This window comes from Zingiber officinale, chromosome 2A (assembly GCF_018446385.1).
Source record: "Zingiber officinale cultivar Zhangliang chromosome 2A, Zo_v1.1, whole genome shotgun sequence".
In the NCBI taxonomy this organism is placed as follows: Eukaryota; Viridiplantae; Streptophyta; class Magnoliopsida; order Zingiberales; family Zingiberaceae; genus Zingiber; species Zingiber officinale.
In genome coordinates, this window is record NC_055988.1 from 99,965,006 (window position 1) to 99,987,179 (window position 22,174).

Genomic DNA, 22,174 nt, shown 5'->3' on the forward strand with positions numbered 1-22,174 from the left:
ACTTTTGAAAACCTTGGTGAAGACTATCTTTTGATAGTAATCATCATTGAATGATTAGACACAAACTAGGAGAAAATATTGAAGTTTTCAAGAGTTTTCAAATTTGTGTCAATCTTTGAAAATAGGAAGTATTTTCATAGAAAACTATTTTTCCTTGATAGAGTATACCCTAAAGAGTATCTACATGAATTTTCATGATTTTTGTAATTTTATAGAATTTTTGGGGAGTTTCTAAATTTTGCTGAAACTAAATTTCAGAAAATCAGAAACCCAATCGATCAGCCGATCGATTGAGATGGTTTTAATCGATCAGTCGATCGATTGAGAAGTCAATTCCCGTGAACAGAGGGTTAGTGGATCGATCAACCGATCGATTGACCCAGGCTGGATCAATCAGCCGATCGATTCAAAGGGAAGTTCTGCGAGCAGTAGCTTGCGGAATCGATCAATGGATCGATTGAAGTACCTTCAATCGATTGAGTCCCAACTTCAATCGATTGGAAAGTCTAATTATGGCTGGAAAAGCTTGATTTCAGCACATTAAGTCACTTCAAGTTCCAATAACTATTCCAAATCCCTTGGAGTACATTTGTATATATTTAGGGGGAGTTTTCTTGATGAAAACAGGTATGGATTGGTTAAGATAAATCAAAGTGAAGTTTAGGATGAGGTTTAGTTTTAATTTCGAATTTTAGGACCTCAAAACTTCAAGTTTTGGTTTTCAAGGGTTATTAATCATTCCTAACCCTTTGAAATACACTTGTATACATTTAGAGGGAGTTTTCATGATAAAAGCAAGTATGGATTGGTTAAAGTAGACTTAGGTGAAGTTTAGGTTGGAGTTTAGTTTCATTATTGAATTTTGAACCTTAAAACTTCAAGTTTTGGTTTTCTTAATTGTTTAGGAACTCCAAGTTATTGTTGGTGCAATGACAGAAGTTTGACCATATTTTTAGGGGAAGTTACTCCTTGAATGCATGAAAATTTACTTATAAGGACCTTGGAAGGGGGTTAAACCTTCGTGATGGATAATACTCAGGGTCGAGTATTGGGGAACAATGGAAGATTGGTTATCTTCATTGCTAGGATGATAAATGCTCTCGGATGAGCATTGTGGAGTAGGTTACTGCTTAAGGGAGAGTATTAGATTAATGAAGGGGATCAGACCTTCATTGGTAAAGTGAAAAATACTCTTGGATGAGCATTGAGAAGAAAATTACTGCTCAAGGGGGAGCATTGAATACAATGAATGAGAGTTCCATTAGGAAGTTGATGCATGCTCTAGGATGAGCATTGTGAAGTGAAGTAGAGCTCAAGGGGGAGCTTTGGCGGCAATGAAGAATATGCGATCTTCATTGTGAGGTTGTTAACAACATATGAGGTTGTAAACAACGTAGAGTTAACTCTTATGGAGATGAGTTTGTTTTCTGGTATTGATGTGTGACAAAGGAGGAGAATTAGAGGTTAAGTTAGACCTTCATCCCAATAAGGGGGAGTTTGTCCTCTAGGAATGGGAGAGAATGAAGGAAACCTTCATTTATGCTTTATCATAGAGTTAAGGGTATGAGATTTAGCCTTGTGATAAAGAAGAGATTAAGGGTATGAGATTTAGCCTTGTGATAAAGAAGAGATTAAGGGTATGAGATTTAGCCTTGTGATAAAGAAGAGGTTAAGACTATGAGATTTAGCCTTGGTATAAAGAAGAGGTTAAGGCTATAGGATTTAGCCTTGTGATAAAGAAGAGGTTAATGCTATGAGATTTAGCCTTGTGATAAAGAAGAGGTTAAGACTATGGGATTTAGCCTAACTTAGAGGTATTGTCAAACATCAAAAAGGGGGAGATTGTTGGGGCAATTTCCTTAGGTCAAGGTTGACCAATTTGACTAAGCTTGAGTTGAGTCAAGCTTGAGTCAGGATTTGAGTTTTGATGTTTGACAATATAAGGAGATTGCTGGAGCAATTGTCCGGTTATGGAGATGGTCAAAGGATTGACTAGGTTGATGAGAATACAAGTCAAGTAGGTCAAAGTTGACAAGAGACTTGACTAGGAAAGTCCTAACTGGATGTTAGACATTTGGAAAGTCCTAGTGAGGAGTTAGGCAGGAGAAAGTCCTGGTGAGGAGCCAGGCAACGGGAAAGTCCTAGTGATGAGGCTAGGCAAGGGAAAGTCCTGGTGAGGAGCCAAGAAACGGGAAAGTCCTAGTGAGGAGTTAGGCAGGAGAAAGTCCTAGTGAGGAGCCAGGTAATTAGAAAGTCCTGGTGAGGAGCCAGGCAAGTAGAAAGTTTTGGTGAGAAGCCAGACAGTTGGAAAGTCCAAGTGTGATCTTGACAAAGGAGAAAGTCCTGGTGAGGAGCCAGACAATTGGAAAGTCCAAGTGTGATCTTGGCAAAGGGTGTAAGTCCAAGCATGTGGTCTTGGCAAGGAAGACTTGACAACTAGGATAAGGCCGAAGGAAGCTCTTGAAGGCAAGATGTGAAGTATGGGGAGATATCTGAGGGACGCAAGGCAGATGGAGGAGGCTAGAAGGCTAGTTCAAAGTTGGTCGGGTGTGTCCAAATGCTAGGCATGGAGACCCAGCAAGTCACGGTTGACCGGAAATTAGGTTTGAGACTTTGGACTTGAGTTTGAGTCAAGTCCAGGCTGGTCAATCGATCGGGCGATTGATTGAACCAGGGTCTAATCAATCGACTGATTGATTGGAGTGTGCTGCGATTGTGGGAAGGCTCAATCGATCGGTCGATCGATTGGGAGCTGCCAATCGATCGGTCCATCAATTGGGCAGCAGAAGCTCTCACGCGGATGCGAGAGCACAGAAAGGTTCTGAATCGATCGGGCGATCGATTCAGGAAGTTTCAATTGATTGGTCGATCGATTGGGAAGTGACCATTGCGCAGGATACAAGTGATGGATGACTGTGATGGAGCGGTACTGACGTGGCAATCGATTGAGGATGAATTCGATCGATTGGGAACACTGTTTAAAGTCTGGGCGGAGCGTTTTCTTCGCCAGATCTTTGCCATTTCTTTCCTGTGAGTTTACAGCGATCTTCAGCGACTTTCTCCGATCTTCACCTCCAGTTCTTGAAGGCTCTTAGGAGTATTCTCTCAAGGTTCAAGAGGCAACAACAAAGCAACAAGTAAGCAAGAAGAAGTAGTGTTTTCATTTGTATCTTGTACTCTCTTCTTGTATTTTTGTTTGTGTTGTTGTGTGAGTTTGTACGAGGCTTCTCCGCTTCCGGCTGCGACCGAGAAGGAGTGTTTCATTAGTGGAGATAATGTCGTGTGTGGATGATCCTTTGATTAGTCACATCATCTTGAGATGGATACCAAGTAAACCCTAGATGTTAGCATTGTGAGTGTTTGTCTTCGAGTATTGCGCTGCACAACAACAAGACGAAGCAAACCGATGCAAGCGTGACGAAATGCTATTCACCTCCCCCTCTAGCGGGCACATCGGTCCCAACAAGTTATAGGTGTATGCACGAATGTGGTAACTATTGAATAAAAATGAATGGAGAAGAGGTAGAAGAGGAAAGAAGTTCCATTATGAATGGGGCTTTAGTCCCACATTGGGAGTTTCATGACATGATGGTTGGTTTATATTGATTCACATGCATTGAGGATGCGAACAAATGCATGGAGAGAGTCTCTCTCTCACGCATGGGTGCGCAGGGGGTGCAAATCCAAGGGTCGGATTGCACTGAATCATGTTGACTCGTGTGCGGGCACGACCTGCACGTGCCAAATGCCGGACCAATCGAGACAAAATTTATCCAAGGGGAACAACCAAATGAATGGTCATCAATCAACCATTAATGTTGCCGCTGATCTGAGCTCCTATATAAGGAGGCTGCGATAGCAACATAAGCTTCTCTCCACCTTCGTTCCCTCATCCTCTGTCGTGCTCGCCGTGACTTGCCTTTCTATTCGCTCGGTCGGTTTGACTAACGCCCGACCTGTTTGCTTAGAATGGTCTGCCTGCGCTCGGCTTGATTGCTTTGCCCGATCGACTTGTTTACCTATCAGCTCACCCGACCCCCCCCTTTCGCCAGGCCTTTCTGACCGTTCGATCGTACTGTTCGGTCACTGGTTGGACTGCTGATCTATCCGATTGGCCTGCCTGTCTCTTGACTGCTCAGCTCGGAAATACAGACCTGCTGCTCAACAGATCTACCTTCTCATCGACTAAGTTCGATTAGTCGCTCTTCGGCACGTAGCAAAAATCAACCCCTGCTGGCAGTCTTAGATTATCCGTACAAGTCATCTCGATTGTAAGTTGAATTTAGATTTTGTATCTCGATTGTAAGTTGAATTTAGATTTTATAATTTTAAATTCAGCTAATTCTCCAAAAAAAACTCCGACAACACATTATTTTATCCAACAGTTACAGAGATATTAAATTAAATTTATAATGTATATTTTGAATGGGTAATCAGAGGGAAAAATTTATCATGAAAAACAGAAAAAAAAAATAATGAACTTGAGGAGGTGACTTTGTAATGTTAAAAAATATTTAATAAGATAATTAAGTCAAGTAGAATTTAAAATAAATTAAGCATTCTAATTTATTCTAATTTAGCTTAATTTATTTTTTATGAAGTTGATTTAATTTCTTTAAATATTATAAACTCTCAATTTAAATTTATTTAAAAATTTTACAGATTTAATTAAGTTTATTTGTTTAGTTATTAAACGATAATACAAGTTTATTTATTTTAATTTTTTTTATTTAGGTCGATAAAATTTTTATTAATAAATATAATTTATAAATTTTATTCATAAATATTATTTATAAATAGTAGTCTATTACAATCATTATTTATGAATATAAGCGAGCTGAAGACATGCATATTTAAATTTATTTATTTAATCTAATAAATTTGTTTAATTTTATGTGTATTAAATATGTAAATTTTTATAAAGTCGAATACTTGCTCATGGACTATTGATTCATTTATACCCCGGAGCTTGTGACGATGAGCTTGCAAGTTGATGGCATCCAGCAACAATAATTAAGCGTGCTTCATCTGCTCCTTTTTAATTAACACGCCTTCTAATCATCTCCACCAAAATGCCTCCTCTCTCTCTCTCCTTTGTTCGCCTGCTGAAATTTCCTCGGGACGGTGGTTGAGACCAGTAGCTATCCGTAATTTACCTCCTGTTGGCCGGACGGATTCACAGAGGCGCTAGTAGTGAATCGACTTTTTTACCACGTGAAATCCTCCGTCGTCACTGTCGTTGAGTATTCAATTGTCTCCGATCGATTTTTTTTTACTCCTGAAAAATATGTCTTTGTTTGTTTATGGCGCTGTTGGATTAGGTACACAAGTCTGGATGTCATTATTGTGATGATCTTCTCGCCCCAGTTGACCTCGCTACGCTCGGCGATTTGTTTTTGGGGAAAAGGTGAGCCTCATTTGTGATAAGATAATCGGCGTTAGGGTTCTTGAGAATACTATATGTGTCAGCAGTTGTTTTCCTTTTTACTTGTATCCAACAGGTGGCGGGTGCCGATCCAGCTAGGAAGCTTTTTAGGGTTTTTTTTTTTTTTAAAACCTTTTCGGCGGTGTTTCCTGCTCTGGAGTAACAAGGAGCGGGTCAATGGCAGACGAGAGAGAGTTGTTGGGTTTTCTCGTAGCTCTGGACTACAAAAGGAGGAGGAACGTTTGGATTTGCTTCTCTGAGAATTGTAGATGAGAGGGATGGGCGACGAGACTGGAAGCGAGTTCAAGCGGATTTGCGTCTTCTGCGGAAGCAACTCCGGCAACCGAACCGTCTTCAGCGATGCGGCTGTGGAGCTGGGCCGTGAACTGGTACTCCCTCCCTCGAAGACGAATTAACTTCTACAACTTCACCTTCAATCAAGACATCATGAAACAAATATGATGATTATTTCCTGTGTTGTAGGTAAAGAAGAGAATCGATTTAGTTTATGGAGGTGGAAGCGTGGGATTAATGGGGCTGATTTCCCAGACAGTTTTTGATGGTGGATGCCATGTTCTTGGGTACTCCTTACTTTTTTTTGTTTTTCGTCTTCTTTTCTTCTCTTGCGCTGTTGTTCATGGTAGAAGAATATTCTAATTTGGTGTGCGCAGGGTCATTCCTAAAGCTCTTGTTCCAATTGAGGTATGGTTTTTAGCCTTCTTTCTCCCATCTTTTGTCCATAGACTATGTTTAATGTGCTATGCCTTCATGAATATATGCTTTCGAATGACTTAACTTGTCGAACTTTGTTGTTTCTTTTGTATTTTAGAGTAAGTTTTTCCAGAAGGCCTTTCGACAGAAATGAATTTTGTGATCAGTTCATGAGTATATAAGCCTCTTTAGATGTACTTTTGCATCTATCTATATGTATATATATAATGGTAGGAACAAATAAAAAAAAACTCGAGTAGGATTTCATTGTGTGGAAAATTATGCCAAGTTAATTTACAGGCTTCATATTATCAAAGGAATGATAATTTGTGGTATTTTCTATCCCGTTTTTGTTTCAGATTTCAGGGAAAACAGTAGGTGAGGTAAAGGTGGTTTCTAATATGCATGAGAGAAAAGCTGTGATGGCTGGACAAGCTGATGCATTCATTGCACTTCCTGGTAAGTGTTAAATAATTTCTCTTGTCATGCTTGCTTTTCGAAGATCCTCCTAGTTCCTGAAAATAATTTGCAATGTTATTGTAGGAGGATATGGAACAATGGAAGAGGTGATGGAGATGATAACATGGTCGCAACTTGGAATTCATAATAAACCAGTGAGTTTGCATCTTTTTCACAAAATTCTGCAAAATTTTTGTTCATGTAAACATTTCTTCCTTTTTTTGACACAGGTTGGTTTGTTAAATGTTGATGGCTACTACAATTCCTTGCTCGAGCTATTTGACAATGGTGTGAGAGAAGGTTTTATTAAGCCGGCTTCTAGGCACATCGTTATTTCTTCTCCGAATGCAACTGAATTGCTTGCGAAAATGGAGGTTAGTTCTCTATAATCTCAACCTTATTTTGTGGATGTGACTATCGTCACATTTTCCATCTGTCATCGAACAAAAACCATTATCTATTGGATAGATGCTTAGTTGAAATTTAAACTATTCATTGGAACTCTATAATGACAAGCTTAGATGCTTTCTCTTACTAAGAAAAAGTTCATTTATTTGCTAAAATTTTGATTGAGAAACTTGAACTTGTCCATTGTTTCGAGTTGCAGCTATACACTCCCTTGCACCGAGAGGTTGTTCCGAGGCAGAGCTGGGAGGTTGTGAATTTATGACTATATCTAGGGATCAAATTCGTTTGCTGTTGTTTTCAATAAGTTTCAGTATCACATATTATTCTTTCCTTGAGTCTGTTTCTGGGGAACCTCATGGCTCTAAAAGTTGTTCATCAAGAATTGCAATCCCTTGTGACATTTTCAGTAAATGCAATAGCAGTGTCTTATTATTATTGCAAGAAACGATCAAAATTTGTTTCTCCATTTGATCTTGTCCTCGTGGATAGGGTGTTCTAAATTGGATAAAACTATGATGCTTTTGGAGCAGCAGTCTATAAAGCAACAGTAGATGCGTAAACATGTTTCCCTTCTAACTTTTGATGATCTGAAGAGTTAAAATTGAACAGCTCTACTGGAGAATACATCTTAAAAACTAAAACAAGAAAGAAATATTGCAACTAATTTAACAGTAGAAGGTTCATCATTGTTGATAGTGTATGTTTTTCTAATGCAAGTCTGCGAGAATTATAATTTGATTAAATTATGAATAATGAACAAAGGGTTTTGGGTCAGGGGAGATGACAAGTTGCTGTTTTTTAGTTAGTGAATGGTTAGGTGGAAGCAAGTGGGATATTATTGTAAAACCATGCACTAAACTGGTGAGGGATGCTCTACTTTTTAGTTAATGAATGCTTCAGGTTTAGGTACTTATTTGAAACAATTAACAACTGGTGATCTACTCCAGTTAATTCATGGCTGGACAACAGAGTTTTGTCCAGCCAAAAAAACTATAATCAATAATCAACTAATTATTAGTTTAGTCTCATTAATTAATGCATATTATTTTAAGGATGCTTACCAATTAAAATTGCCAATTGTTGGCTGAATTGGTATTCTTCAACAATGAAGCATTACTTTTTATTATTGCACTATGAGAATAAAAACAACTCGTTAGGAAAAAAACCAATAATAATAGGGCAATATTTGTGAGGTCTTATGAACATTATTATTTAGTATGAGCATTTTTCTAATAAAAAAGAATGATATAACTAACAAGATAATAATATTTGTGGAGATTTTAAAAGACTGATTAAGAAATAGTTACCTTAATCACAGTGAGCTTAGTGGGGTCCAATATTTGGATCAGGCCTATCAGCATAACATAATCACAATCTGCATACATCATCATTGGACAAATCTATCATGCCCCAAGGAGTTCCATAAACGGACAACATCTCCCTTGTAACAAGTAACAAATGAAATCTGGATATATAGTCACTCAGTTGTACAAATAGAATAACCTACAGTCCACATGATTGAAAATAAAACATAACCACGCAGTTTAATATACAACCCACATTACTGGATCAACAACCACACAATTATATACACAGTCCACACGGCTGGAATAGAAAACAAAATAATAAATAGCTCACACGGCTGTAACAAAAACACAGCGGAAGACATAAGAAAATCATACAATCCAAAATGATACAATATGTGACGGCATGACTTAAACACAATAAATATCAAATATAATAAAGTAGCCACAAAGCTAAATACCAAGTCCAAATCTAATTATTACAATGCCAAAACTATAAGGAAAGTATGCAAGAAAACAAAAGCGAAGTAAAGATCGTCCTCAGATGCGATGTGGGGTCAATATACAGGATTCTCCAAGCGACTCTACAATCATCTACCTACTATTTGAGAAAAAATATAATACACAAATGAGGTAGTGAGTGCGGGTGATTCAGTGGTAATAAATAAGATAGTGCATGGTCAATATAAATATGAAAATCAAAATATACTGTTTCAGTAGGAAAATAAGGACATAATTATATATGACACAATAAATGCATATAATCATAACTGATATAATGAATACACATATCCAATCTAGAACCAACACATACGGTATAGTGATCAGTAAACTCACTAGGAATTAGTAATATATCTGCTCGTAACACCTGAGCAATATAACCGACAACATATACATGTATGATAAATGAACATGTATGAAATATGACAACCATATGTAACAATCGTATTTCAAACAAATATAGATATATCTCCAAAAGATGCACCGGGCATCATATGCATATTTATGCATACATCATAGTCAGTCCCGACCACCTCTCATGGCCGAGAGGCCAGATCCGTGACAACTGTACTACCATCTAGATACCACTATAGAGTAGTCGAGGTGGACAATTCGCTAAGTAGCTATCTCACTACATAATATTGTGGTCCCTGACTGCTCGCATCTCTAGCCCCCTGACAATTGTACTACCCTCCAGATACCACTACTATCAAGTGGCCGAGGCGGACAGTGTATACAACCGAGTGAGCACAACAGGATTAGCTTCAATCCAAGCTAGCACTATCTCTCAGTGGCCAAATGAGCAACTAAAAATGACTGATGATTCTCTCACACTACAAGGAAGACAATAGTTGTCAACATCCAATGCAATGATGAACATGATGTAAATAATCATGATATCGACAGAGTCATCATCAATGCAACAACCCAATTATCATAAGAACACTCAATCCATGATATACCAATTACCTAAGTCTATAGGTTCGAATAGATCCAACTGGATCCTACTAATCAACACATAAGGTACCAAGTAACATCTATTATACACCCCACACAAATGGTTACACGACAACGTAAGTTCAATCAACCTGATACCCCAAAAGTACACACCAAACTCGTGTACACACGTAATATAAGTTTAATCGATTTGATACTTTCAATAGACACATCAAACACGTGAGCACATATAATATAGATTTAGTCATCCAAATTCTTCTAACAAACACACCAAACACGTGTGCACAAATAACATAGATATAACCCGAAACACGATCCATCAACCACCTGTATTTAGGGGTGTCAAAAATGAACCCGACCCGACGACCCAACCCGAGTCGACCCGAAAAAAAATCAAGTTCGGGTTGGACATTTTCGTGTTCGGGTTGGAGAGTAAAAAAGTTTCGGGTTGGGTCGAGTCGAGTTCGGGTTGACCCAGGTTGACTTAAATATAGGATTTTGTGAGGTTTTTTGTGGTTAAATCAAATTTTATTTTAAAAATTTAGATGTTTTTATGTATATTAATATCATGTTTGTATGATAATGATGAAGTATTGAGATAAAAGTGAAGAATTATAGGGAAAATAACTCAAAAAAGTCGTTTTGAATAGGATTTCCGGGTTATATGGGTCGAGTTCAGGTTGATCGGGTTGGTCGGGTTCGGGTTCGGGTTCGGGTTGAGGTGTTTTGGGTTGAACTCGGGTTCGGGTTGGGTTAAAAAAAAAAACTCAACCCAACCCGACCCGACCCACCCGAATTGACACCCCTACTACCTGTATCTATATGTGTGCATAGATCCAACAAATATCTACCAACCACACATAAGGTACAAAGCGACACCCATCATAGAACTCACCCAAGTGGTTACACAACACCATATAAAAAAATCAATCGGATTAACTCCTATAGTGTACACTATACACGTGTACACGCTACATGCATACAATCGATCATCTTGGTATCTCCTATAGTGCATACCATACATGTATAAACTCTACAAAGTATAGATATCCAAAGTTAAAACTGTATAAGCATTAACTAGATCATCTCCAAGGTCAAACATATAAGTATCAGGTAGGATAAAATTGAACAGATTTAAGGTAAAGTAATCTAATCTATCAATAAAAAATAACTATGCACTAAGTTCAATAAGCTAAAGAGACCAAGGAAGAAGTACTCACCTTTATCTGTTGATTGTGCTAAACAATCTCACGTTGAGACGTTCGTCTTGAATCAACGTCCTGCAATTTACATAATATGCAGTTTAGCTAATCACATAAGCAACAACTAATTAAGCCCAAAATCTAAACTAATTAGGAAAAATCCTAATCAAACGATTATTAATTAACCATTCTCTTGTTCTTAATCTGATTTCCAATCTTGATATACAAATCATTTGCAACTATAATTATGTTACAAATAATTGTTTACATAATCATTTAATATCATGCGTTTACGCCTTAATCAATTAAGCATCAACCAATTCTAGAATATACCCCTTGTTAATCCGATATCCTTTACCCAAATCAACCAATCTCCATCCATAACTAATTAACCAAATCAATGTTGGAAAAATGGATTCAATTCAACAAACTTCCAAATCTAACCACAACTCCCCATCATTACCTAGTTAATCAATCTAGTACCAAAATGAATCCAAATATGATACAAGATCCAAATAAATCTAAAGATTAATCATCCTACTAAACTGGTCAGATTCATTTGTTAGCCTAATCTAGCAGCAATTGACTCTCTCGGCAATGGCTCACGCGATCGGTGGTGGCACACGACCTAGATGTAGTGGTTGGTGATCAGAGATGGAAACATCTGCAGTGGTTGACGAAATTGGGACTACTCACAGAGGCTATTCTTGATCGGAAATGGGAAACAGGGCAGCTATTACCCTTAGGACAGCGGTAGCCTCTAGGACAGCAACGATCGCTGGCTGGCCTCTGCACAGATGAAGAGCGCGGCAATGATGGCGTTGCTGAGCTGGAGAGCTGTTGCTTGTGGCAACAGAGAAGCTGATGGTGTCAACCCGTGCTTGTGGCGATGGTAGATCAAGGCCTAGGGCACGGTCGTGGCTGCGGTGGAGATGCAAGGATCGGCTGAACTCAACACAGTCAATAGGGTGATGGTGCATAGGGAGATTGGCGTCCTCGCTTGTGATCAGAGAAGGACTGACGGTGACGGGTGCTCGACGTATGGTGGTGCAGCGTCAAGCGAAGAAGACGCGTGAGGGAGAGGCGACAATGTCTCGAATGGTGATGACAACATCATCGCGTCGGCCTCACTCGATGGTATGCGGTGCAGAGCGTCGAGAGAGAGGCGGCATCGGGCAATCGGCGGCGGATCAATTGGACAAAAAGATAACGCTCGCCCCCAGCGCCTCCGTGGACCTTGCCCAAGACTATCACGAGGGGGGTTAATCACGGAAGCTGAAGGAGTTAAAAGCGCAGTGGGCTGAGGGACACGGAATCGGCGGCGGATCAAGATCGCGAGAGGGGAAGAGGGAGAACCGACGGGGGTTAATCACGGAAGCCGAAGGAGTTAAAAGCGCAGTGGACTGAGGGACACGGAATCGGCGACGGGTCAAGATCGCGAGAGGGGAAGAGGGAGAACCGACGATGATGAATCGGATCAGGAGAAGAAAAAGAATCGAGTGATTGAATATGATTAGGTTTTTATATATGTAATTTAGTTTATTAAAAACAATCAATTTTCACTTGATGGATATTTCAAAAAAGCTTGAATAAATCTCAATTTTTTTTAAAGTTTTTTAAAAAAATCTATAAGACTATTTCTTTAATTACACTGTATTATTTATCTACCGTATCTTACAAATCTTTGTAATTTCTGTAAATATATTTCATGATTAAAGAAGAAGTAACATTAGGAAGAAAGAAATGTACTCTAACTATAGTAGTATAGTGGCAGTGATGGAAGTGAAATAAACAGAGCAATTCACTTCGACATCAAACACTGCACCTCGGAATTTGTCATTAGAGTTAAATATTTCTTGATACAATATCATCATGGAACTATATGAGATCTTAACCATTTATTCTCAGATATCTTGCTTCTTGTAATAGAAACATAATTCAATACTCAAAACCACCACAGAAAGAGAGTAGTGGACAACAAACCCATTCTTCTCCATCTGTCGGGTAGGGAATTAAAGGGAAAATCACAAGTACCATATTTAAAACTTAAAACCGAGCTGATCACCATACAGAAATATCATCACAAAAAGGTTATTGGAATTCTGGCTCCATTATGGCTTTGTTTTGACTGGAGATGTTATTAGCTGATGCTAAGTTGATGCATGAATAACTGCACTTGGGCTCGTGGGATCCTTAGCACGGATTGAAGCAGACCGCCTAAGACTATGATTCCTCTCAAGGTTTCTTTTGAGATGGCGCTGCAAATGCCTAGGTAGAAGTGCAATCAGCCGAGATGAACTCACAAGCAGTATTACACCAAGCATGATAAATAACCTGCAAGAAGTGATGAAAATTATCTAACACAGATCATATCAAACAGTCCTATTGGATTTAAATGTCTTAATGTATAACAAGATCCAATCACCATGATTTTTCTAAAGCCAATAAAGGAAATTACAATGAGACCAATAGCACACAAGATTTCTAATTTACAAACTGTGGCACAAAATCAAGTGACTGGGGACAATACGAGCACATTATGCAAATGCAACGAAATTGGAAAACTGGAAGTCAGATGCGCTGCAACAAACTGGAGAATTTACGGTATCTATTGTCGACAGAGGAATTGGAAATGAAATATCAGATTCAAGGAGAAAATATACAAGAACAATGGTCGTACCAACTCTAATAAAGCTACGAACTTAGCTCTGCATCTAACTAATAGCATTACCATCCAAACAAGAGAGACATCCGAGCAACTGGAGAAGAAGGTATATGTTCACCCAGAGCAATCGTACCAGCCAGAACACCAGTAACAATGGCTGCTACAGCCGCACATGTGGACACCACGATAGCCCTTCCATGCTTCAGACCTCGGGTCTGTTAGAATCCATATATATTAGATTGTGATTAAGTTACACGAAAACACATTCCATTTAAATCAAAGGATAATATGATTAGAAGAATAACATATAATTGCAACAACCTGGTAAACAAAACCAATTGCACTGCAGCAGAAGCTAATGGAGATGCACATAGGTAGCATGAACTTTGAGAAGCCCTGTTCTGTAAGTACAAAACCCATCTTTGATATGACAGACGCCATTCTGCAATCACATAGTTGATTGTTAGCATTAGCTAATTGCTAAAGAAAAGAATCAGTCAGTTTACTCTCCCTGCATCCTATCAGCAACAGATATGAAGAAAAGAACTTAAAAATCCATGGGATATTTTGTGCAACTACAAGCTGGATAAATGATGAAGATCAACAATTATCTTAGGCTCCATTTGGTTTGTGGGATAGGATTAATGGTGTTAGGGATTAATGATGTGATAGAGAGTGTTTGGTAGGTGGGATATGATTAATGGTGTAGGGATTAATGGCGTGATAAATAATTGGCTCCCCCAAGGGATTATTTATCACACCATTAATCCCTATCCCACAAATCAAACGGAGCCTTAAAAGTCTTAAGAAAACATTACATGGAAGACTATTACCCATGACAAGGATAAAAATATACTAAAAATGATCATAGACAAGCTTTGAAGGAAAAAGGGTCATTACCCAAATAGAATGCCCGACTCCAAACCAAATATAATTTCTTCAGTTACTTCAGAATGCATCTGCATTTATGATAATGACATCATGTGATATCAAAATTAACAGGAAAAAAATGACAAAAGAAAGACAGATAATGACTTGTTTGATTCTAGAACTTACCAGTTCCTGCTCTTGCCTTCGACTTTTGTAGATGTGAAGCCATGTATTCAGAAGTGCCTGGATTTCCATACACACCAACATACATTTGCAACTATGAGTTAATCATTCAAATAAAATCACTATTTATACTCTTTCCTTTTGTTTTGACTCCTAGGAGTTCATTTAAGAAGATTAACTACCCTAAGGGATCAAAAACACAATCTTACGCCAAAGCATCAGAAATCAAATTCCAACTAATCAAAATCCAACACACGAAGAACAAAACAAAATTTGAGCTTATTATTTGATCTTCCATTTGCAGCTCTAGAGGAAAAAAATGGTAGCATGACACCAATAAACCATAAGACATGTTGAAATTTATAATAACTTCAATTGTAAGAAACAAGGATAGTTTGGTTGTCCACAGATAGATGATTGCAACTAGTCCACCTGCGCACATTTAATTACCTATAGTAGCTTGACAGTGTTAGTACCCCAAAATAATTTTGATATGATCAACCAAGTCAGGTTAGGTCCTATTGGTATTTAACCCTTGTGTCTAAGTATGCAGGAACTTAGGAGCATAGAAAATCGAGTGAAAGACGTAGCTAGCGAGAAGGACTATACGGGAAAGAACCAACGAGCTCGGTGCGTCCAAGGTATGAGGTGCTACGGAAGAGTATGTGGGCGGACGAGAAGGAGGAGAGCGGCGTTTCGAGGGACGAGAAGCCGGAGCAGAAATTTGCTCGAGAAGACCGGAAGTTCGGTTCGGGTGAGCCCTATTCCAGATGGCCGAACTCACCCAAGCGAGTGGAACTAGAGCAGAAGACCTGGACCGAAAAGGGTTGACTTTTTCGAGCGCTTGGACCGTCCGGGCGTGCGGACCGCCCGGACCCCTGGATTGGCACGTATCTGCACGGTCCGAGTGCCCTGAACCCTTCCGGGCGCCCGAACCAGAAATTTCATCCAAACGCCAGGTGTCGCGAGTCATTGCGATGGGGATAAAAGTTTATCCCCTCCAGGCACTAAAACCCTTCCAGGCGCCCCGATCAGGACTATAAATATAGTCCTGGTCCCAGACGGTTAGAACAACACTTGTAATTGATTTCTTTTCAGTTTTGTTATGTAATTGAGTGCTTCAACTGCTGTAAGAGGCTTCTCCACCTGAAGGAGATCGTTTAGTGAACTTTTCATCTTCCTTAGATTAGCAACCTCCCCGGAGCCTCTTTTTTCTTTGATTGGTTTTCTTTTGTACAAGTGTTTATGTTAATATAGCTATAAAGTCGAGAAGGATTTTATTTTTATTGTGCAGGCTATTCATCCCCTTTAGTCGGTCGTGGACCAACAAGTGACAGTTGCAAGTGCTACTTGCAACTTCAATGATTGCAGTTGCATTTATTATAATATAACAAGCGTCAATTAAACTCAAAAAATTGTAATATTATAATGCTATCAAAAATAAATATGGGAAGTTGCAAGATATTTATTATTTTACTAGGTCAGATGAAATAAAATCAAAACGATGGCAATTTTCATTGAGTAAAAAGTCAAAACTGGTATAATGAATATAAATTTCCTAAATTAGGCCTAACCAAATGATGCAACAAAATGGCAAAATATTTTATAAAACCAATAAAATAACAAGCAAAAAATAAACTAGTTAAATGGAGCAATAGTTAAAAGTATATATATGATAAGAACTTTTATGTCATTATTGGGTCAAGCAAAAAAAAGTTTTGTAATGAACCTACATCTATGACCGTTAATTTAACAAAATAATGTACTTCGAAAAATGCTCAAGGAAAAAGCCTTCAGATGATAATAGGGGAAATAATTCCACGACACCACCATACTTAAAAATATATAACTAAATAAATTTGCACAATTTTGAAAAAAACTGGTACTTTTAATCAGATATTAGAGTATTACTTTCAAAACACATGAAAGTTTTAATCGTTATTGCCACATAATAGTGCAAATCAATGCCTCTGAACCAATAAAAAGTTGGGAACAGAAGAAGAACAGTCTTATTATTAGTAAGGAAAGGTTGATGATATTTGTTTTGCAAATTAAATGATAGTGAATAGAGTATGGTACCTACAAACAACAAGGCAACTGAGAAACCAAGTAGGGGTAAATGAGAAAGAGAGACTGTGGCAATACGTTGCTCCTCTCCTCCAAAGCCAACTCCTGTAATATACACGAGAATAACATGTATTAATACACAAATCTTTTGCTAGACAATACAGACAGCATGTATCTGCTGCTCTACTGAAGATTCTGCATATATCAAAGAAGTGCACTAACAAAAGGTTAAGGTCATCCTTATCAACAAGTCAAAGATGCAACAATAACTTGTAAAAATTATGAGATCTGCATCAATATTTTGCATCAAAGTTCATATTACTTGAATAATAGATGCTAAATAAGTGCTGAACATTCAAATAAGGCCAAGGGATATGTGCAACTATTCAAGTTTTGTACTCCCCTTACATTATTTTGGAGATTATATATGGGCCAACTTAAGCATAAGGGGCGAAGTTATTGTTGAAACAACAGAAAGCAGACCATGTTCAATAAGATCGTAAGTTAAATAGTTCTTTCTTCAACGGATTTTCTCTAACATCTTACTCAATTTAACTTTTGATCCCATAACCTCTATCATTGCAGATCCACATGAAAATAATCCATCAACAGCAAGAAGGATAACCAACTTATAACTTGCAACCAACTTCTTCATTGAAAAATAATAAACCAATGGGATTCTTGTTGCCCATGCATCATTACCTATTGTTCCAGCACCAGCCAAAGTTATCGCTATCCAATCAAGAGCATTCATGACTTCCTTGAGATAAAAATGAGAAAAGACACACAATATAGCAAGACCACAACCAGAGACAGGTTGTATTATAGAAACCTACAAAATATGATCATAATTAGTGTGTGAAAGAAAAACAAGCTTCAGTATGACACACTCATGCCTCAAAATTTAAACATAATTAATATAAAGCAAGTAAGGAGAGTAAAATTGAACTCCATCCGGATATCTTAGTGTTTTCACAGGGAAAATGAGGAAAACAAATACAAGTGACATCTGGTAGATGTTGGTCAATCCTCACCATGTGAACAATATTACAACGGAAGATATTCCAAATCATGAGAGGAAGAGGAAAAGGAAGCTAGACACCTTGCAAACTGAGGATGAAGCCTAGATTTCCAAATCTAAGGGCAGTAGTCAAACTCCTTCCAAATAGAGAGAAAGGAGAGAAAGCCATCACTTTTCCCCCAAAATGAGAGAGAAGAGGGGGAGAGAGACCGATTGATTCCTAAGTAAATAGGAAGTAGGAGACTGTAGAGAGAGATATTTATTTTTAAGTATAGAGAGGGAAAAAGAGAGATGTATTTCTTTCTAAACAGAGAGAGTGAGAAGGAGAATGGTTTCTTCCGAATAGAGGAAGAAAGAGAGAATGCCTTCCTAGTAGAGAGAGGAAGAGATAAGCTTCTTTCTAAATAGAGAATCAATATCTTGCTAAACAGTGAGAAAGATTAATTTCTTACCAAATAGAGAAAGGGAGAGGGAAACATTGATTTCTTTCCAAAGTGAGGGGGAGAGAGAGATAGATTCCTAAGTAAATAGGAAGTAGGAGACTGTAGAGAGAGATATTTATTTTTAAGTATAGAGAGGGAAAAAGAGAGATGTATTTCTTTCTAAACAGAGAGAGTGAGAAGGAGAATGGTTTCTTCCGAATAGAGGAAGAAAGAGAGAATGCCTTCCTAGTAGAGAGAGGAAGAGATAAGCTTCTTTCTAAATAGAGAATCAATATCTTGCTAAACAGTGAGAAAGATTAATTTCTTACCAAATAGAGAAAGGGAGAGGGAAACATTGATTTCTTTCCAAAGTGAGAGGGAGAGAGAGATGTTTCCTTTCCAAATAGAGAATTTAAATTATACTTCATTTTACTTAATTTAGAAAATCATGGTATAGCATTATGCTTGAATGCTGAAGAGTGCGGTCACTATTTTAGCATAAGAGCCACAACAGAAGATACAATTTGATATTTTAATGTTAAGATATTGATTAGAAGGGGAGTCCTAACACAACAGTAAAATCACTGCCATGTGACCTCGAGGTCATGGGTTCAAGTCTCAGAAACAACATCTTGCAAAGTAAGGTACAATATATCCTTCCCTGGTACCCCGCATTGATGGGAGCTTCGTGCAACGGACTATCCTTTTTAATGTAAGATACTATTGTAGTCAGGGTTCGAGTCTCGGAAACATCTTGTAAAGTAAGGTACAATAGATCCTTCCCTGGTACCAATATTGATGGGAGCTTCGTGCACCGGACTACCCTTTTTAATATTAAGATACTATTGCAACATTGTGAAATTACCAAAAACAACACTGAATTTAATATAAGGAAATACCAATATATTGTCAAGAAATTAGGTAATTAATAGGAGTAGGAAAATAAATTAAATCAGAAAGAGATACTGCAGTGTTATTTGAATTTTAAAAATGATCCAGATTCGAGTCTCGGAAAGAGCCATTGCGCAATGGTAAAGTCGATGTTGTATGACCTAGAGGTCAAGTTTCGGAAATAACCTCTTGCAAAGCAAGGTACAATGGATCCTTCCTGGACCCCGCATTGATGGGAGCTTCGTGCCCCGGACTACCCTTTTTAATGTTAAGATACTGATTGCAATATTGTGAAATTACCAAAAACAACAATGAATTTAATATAAGGAAACACCAACATATTGTCAAGAAATAAGGTAATTAATTAAATCAGAAAGTAGAAAGAGTTATTGCAGTGTTATTTGATTTAAAATGATCCAGGTTTTAATAGTATGTGCACAGGATATGTTTTGTCTAACAAATTATAGAATGAACAAACAATATAGATGTTTCCAACTTCCTGTTACAATATTTGAATGGACCCAACCTGCACAAGTCTTTATTTAACTAAAAAGTGAAAATTACTACAGGAAAAAAAGACAGACTGGCATCAGGAAAAAAGACGGTAATGAAGGCACATTAATTTAGTTCATGAACTAAACTTACCGGAGCTTGAGACAAAGCCCTCAACATCAAGATGGCCCCAGATATATCCATGAGAAATCCTATTACCCACAATCTGTTCAAAATATATGCTCTGATCACCTAAAAGTAAGGTGAAAAAACATTCAGGCTCTTTTTGGTTAAATAATAGATTTCTATCAAAAATTGTTGAAGCTGCAACAAACAAATAACAACTTAGCTGGAATTTGGAATTTAAATGGCTCTAGAAGAAGTAGAAAAGAAGATTTTGGCCCATATCTTATTAGGAAAATAAGATGTTGACATGTTCATAATAGAAATTTTACTACACCAGAACCAAATCAAAACAACATATGCCACAATTTTGCAACTAATAGCTCACTATTTCTCATTAAACCAGGGGGGGATTTTCACGCTGCTGAAGCATACCGCCATAATGACCTTTTCTCAAGCTTTATAAAATCAATAGTTTTTGCCTCTACAAAATTTAGAATATGGCCTATCAGACATCCCATGGCAGCCAGAGATGGAAATGAATACTATTACATACAATTTCTCAGAAATTAATGCAAATGGGTAAACTTTAGAAGATATAGTGCCATATATGTAAAAGTTATAGGATTTCAATAGCTTACAACAGGCAACGTTTATAAAAGAGAAAGCAATGTAATTATGAAGAAACAGAGCAATCCACGATTGAAATGTTCAGATTACCAGCATATAAGACCAAGAGATATCAAAATGAACGACAACTAAAAAAAAATACAGAACCAATAAACAAATAAAGAAAATAAAAAGAAACTTAATGACCTCCTTAAGCATCTCCAAGGCACTGTCTACTTAACTACAGATTGGAAATAACTGGTACCAAAGAACGAACATTTGTTTTGTAATTCTAGTCAAGGATACTTCTCATGGAAAAACAATGCCAAACCAAACACTGATTGCAGCAAAAAGGCGAAACCCTCACCCCCAGGGCCCCCACCGACCGGACCCACGGTCATTGTGAGGGAGGTAAATCGTAGCACCCGAGCTAACATGGGCCAAACCAAACACTGATGAAACCATAAAACATGGATGTAAACAGGGATGCCTATCAATAAAAGAGTTTTTGCATGATCGATGACAGCGCTGAACGCTAATTAGCATGGAGAAGAGTTCATAAGCGTAACACAGCAATTTCGTTACATTATTAGGTACAACAGCAGCCATTCTGGCACAGCAATCGCACAACAGAAATCGACGCGGATAAAATGATCCGAATCCACTACCATTTTAAATGGATATCCTAAGCAATCTGATCGACGGATATTTTGCAACAACGTAAATCTCAAATCAAACAGCAGTCAGATCAATGTTTTAATGATCGAATTATACGATCACGATCAAGCAAAGAGCTCAACCGGAAAAAAAAACAGGCTCGTTAGGGTTCCACGAAGAGAACGACGAAAGCGTACGAGGAGCGACTGGGAGAGAATAATTCGAACCTTGAGCTTGAAGGAGAGTGGAGGGAGGATGACGGTGCCCTTCTTCTGTAGAACCTTGCCGATGTTGTTCCCCGCCGCCGCCATGAGCGTCAAACATATGGATTCCCACATCGTCCCTCTCTCGAGCTTTCCTCTCTTTCCTCGGAGAGGGCATCCGTTAAAGACGACGATCATCTCCTATAAATAGGTCCTCCTATAATCGTCCCGCATATAGGTGTATATGTACATTTCCGAAAGTTAAAGGGCGTTTCTAAAAAGATGCAATTCTGTGGTAATTTACAATTTATATAAAATGCATGTTTAAAAAAAAATATGCCATGTTTTAAAAAAAAAAATAATCCCCTCGGATGGATCTAATGGGTAGCACATGAGGTGTTGCCACCAATAAGGTCTGGGGTTCGAATCTCGATAAAATCGAGGTAAATGTCTCCCTTATGTGCTAGTCACTATTCCAAAGGTTAGTAGTCGTCCGTGATTTACCTCCTCCGTGTTGGCCCTGGGACGGATTGGCGGGGGCCGCTGGGTCGTCCGTGATTTACCTCCTCCGTGTTGGCCCTAGGACGGATTGGCGGGGGGCGCTGGGTCGTCCATGATTTACCTCCTCCGTGTTAGTCTTGGGACAGATTGACGGAGGACGCTGTGAGCGAGCATATCCGCCTTTTTGCCACCAATGTTTAAAAAATAATAATCAAACTCGTTATTAGATTTTTTTTCGAATAATTAAACTTCTATTCCATCGTTTTTGAATTGAATATCAATATAATTTCTATCATCTCGTCATCTTATTCTATTTTTTATAATGTCAGATATTTATTTTAGTATTTTTATTGAATAAAAATAAAAATAAAAGTTAATTCTAACAAGTAAATAATTTTAACTAATATTAAAATAATTTTTAATCAAAATATTTTTGCTCAAAGTTATTTTAATTGTAATTTCAGTTCTTAAACGGCAGTTTATATGTATGGATATATTTCTTT

At 37.9% G+C, this 22,174-nt stretch overlaps 2 protein-coding genes and 1 long non-coding RNA gene across 6 annotated transcripts; 1 reads left to right on the forward strand and 2 right to left on the reverse strand.

Moving 5' to 3' along the window:
- Positions 1-4,986: 4,986 nt before the first annotated feature.
- LOC122041717 (cytokinin riboside 5'-monophosphate phosphoribohydrolase LOG8-like) lies at positions 4,987-7,469 on the forward strand. Of its 2 annotated transcripts, none has more exons than XM_042601497.1 (9): positions 4,987-5,238; positions 5,322-5,407; positions 5,502-5,814; positions 5,909-6,006; positions 6,097-6,127; positions 6,496-6,595; positions 6,680-6,750; positions 6,826-6,969; positions 7,203-7,469. In XM_042601497.1, exons 3-9 carry the CDS (start codon positions 5,695-5,697, stop codon positions 7,263-7,265), a joined length of 627 nt encoding a protein of 208 aa, XP_042457431.1. In that variant the 5' UTR covers positions 4,987-5,238; positions 5,322-5,407; positions 5,502-5,694; the 3' UTR covers positions 7,266-7,469. The 2 variants fall into 2 exon arrangements, with proteins under 2 accessions (XP_042457431.1, XP_042457432.1); XM_042601498.1 differs by having other exon boundaries at positions 5,017-5,214.
- A 1,210-nt stretch (positions 7,470-8,679) lies between these two features.
- On the reverse strand, positions 8,680-12,462 carry LOC122041718. 2 transcript variants are annotated; one of them, XR_006129053.1, is made up of 3 exons: positions 11,708-12,462; positions 10,986-11,045; positions 8,680-8,905 (listed from the first exon to the last, which is right to left on the reverse strand). It is a non-coding gene; the product is annotated as an uncharacterized LOC122041718 (long non-coding RNA). The 2 variants fall into 2 exon arrangements; XR_006129054.1 differs by having other exon boundaries at positions 8,680-8,908.
- Positions 12,463-12,852: 390 nt separating this feature from the next.
- Positions 12,853-21,356, reverse strand: LOC122041719 (probable magnesium transporter NIPA9). Of its 2 annotated transcripts, none has more exons than XM_042601499.1 (9): positions 21,195-21,356; positions 19,732-19,830; positions 17,455-17,584; positions 16,769-16,857; positions 14,689-14,745; positions 14,533-14,591; positions 13,954-14,074; positions 13,699-13,847; positions 12,853-13,301 (listed from the first exon to the last, which is right to left on the reverse strand). In XM_042601499.1, exons 1-9 carry the CDS (start codon positions 21,303-21,305, stop codon positions 13,118-13,120), a joined length of 999 nt encoding a protein of 332 aa, XP_042457433.1. In that variant the 5' UTR covers positions 21,306-21,356; the 3' UTR covers positions 12,853-13,117. The 2 variants fall into 2 exon arrangements, with proteins under 2 accessions (XP_042457433.1, XP_042457434.1); XM_042601500.1 differs by having other exon boundaries at positions 13,165-13,301; positions 13,648-13,847.
- Between the last annotated feature and the right edge of the window lie 818 nt (positions 21,357-22,174).

Coding starts and splice junctions, on each gene's coding strand:
- LOC122041717 (XM_042601497.1), top strand. CDS start 5,695: ATGAGAGGGATGGGCGACGAGACTGGAAGCGAGTTCAAGCGGATTTGC. Junction 6,007..6,096: donor GGTGGATGCCATGTTCTTGG/GTACTCCTTACT, acceptor TGGTGTGCGCAG/GGTCATTCCTAAAGCTCTTG. Junction 6,596..6,679: donor TGCATTCATTGCACTTCCTG/GTAAGTGTTAAA, acceptor ATGTTATTGTAG/GAGGATATGGAACAATGGAA.
- LOC122041719 (XM_042601499.1), bottom strand. CDS start 21,305: ATGTGGGAATCCATATGTTTGACGCTCATGGCGGCGGCGGGGAACAAC. Junction 19,831..21,194: donor CACTCTCCTTCAAGCTCAAG/GTTCGAATTATT, acceptor CCTTACTTTTAG/GTGATCAGAGCATATATTTT. Junction 13,302..13,698: donor ATGTCTCTCTTGTTTGGATG/GTAATGCTATTA, acceptor CACTTCTTGCAG/GTTATTTATCATGCTTGGTG.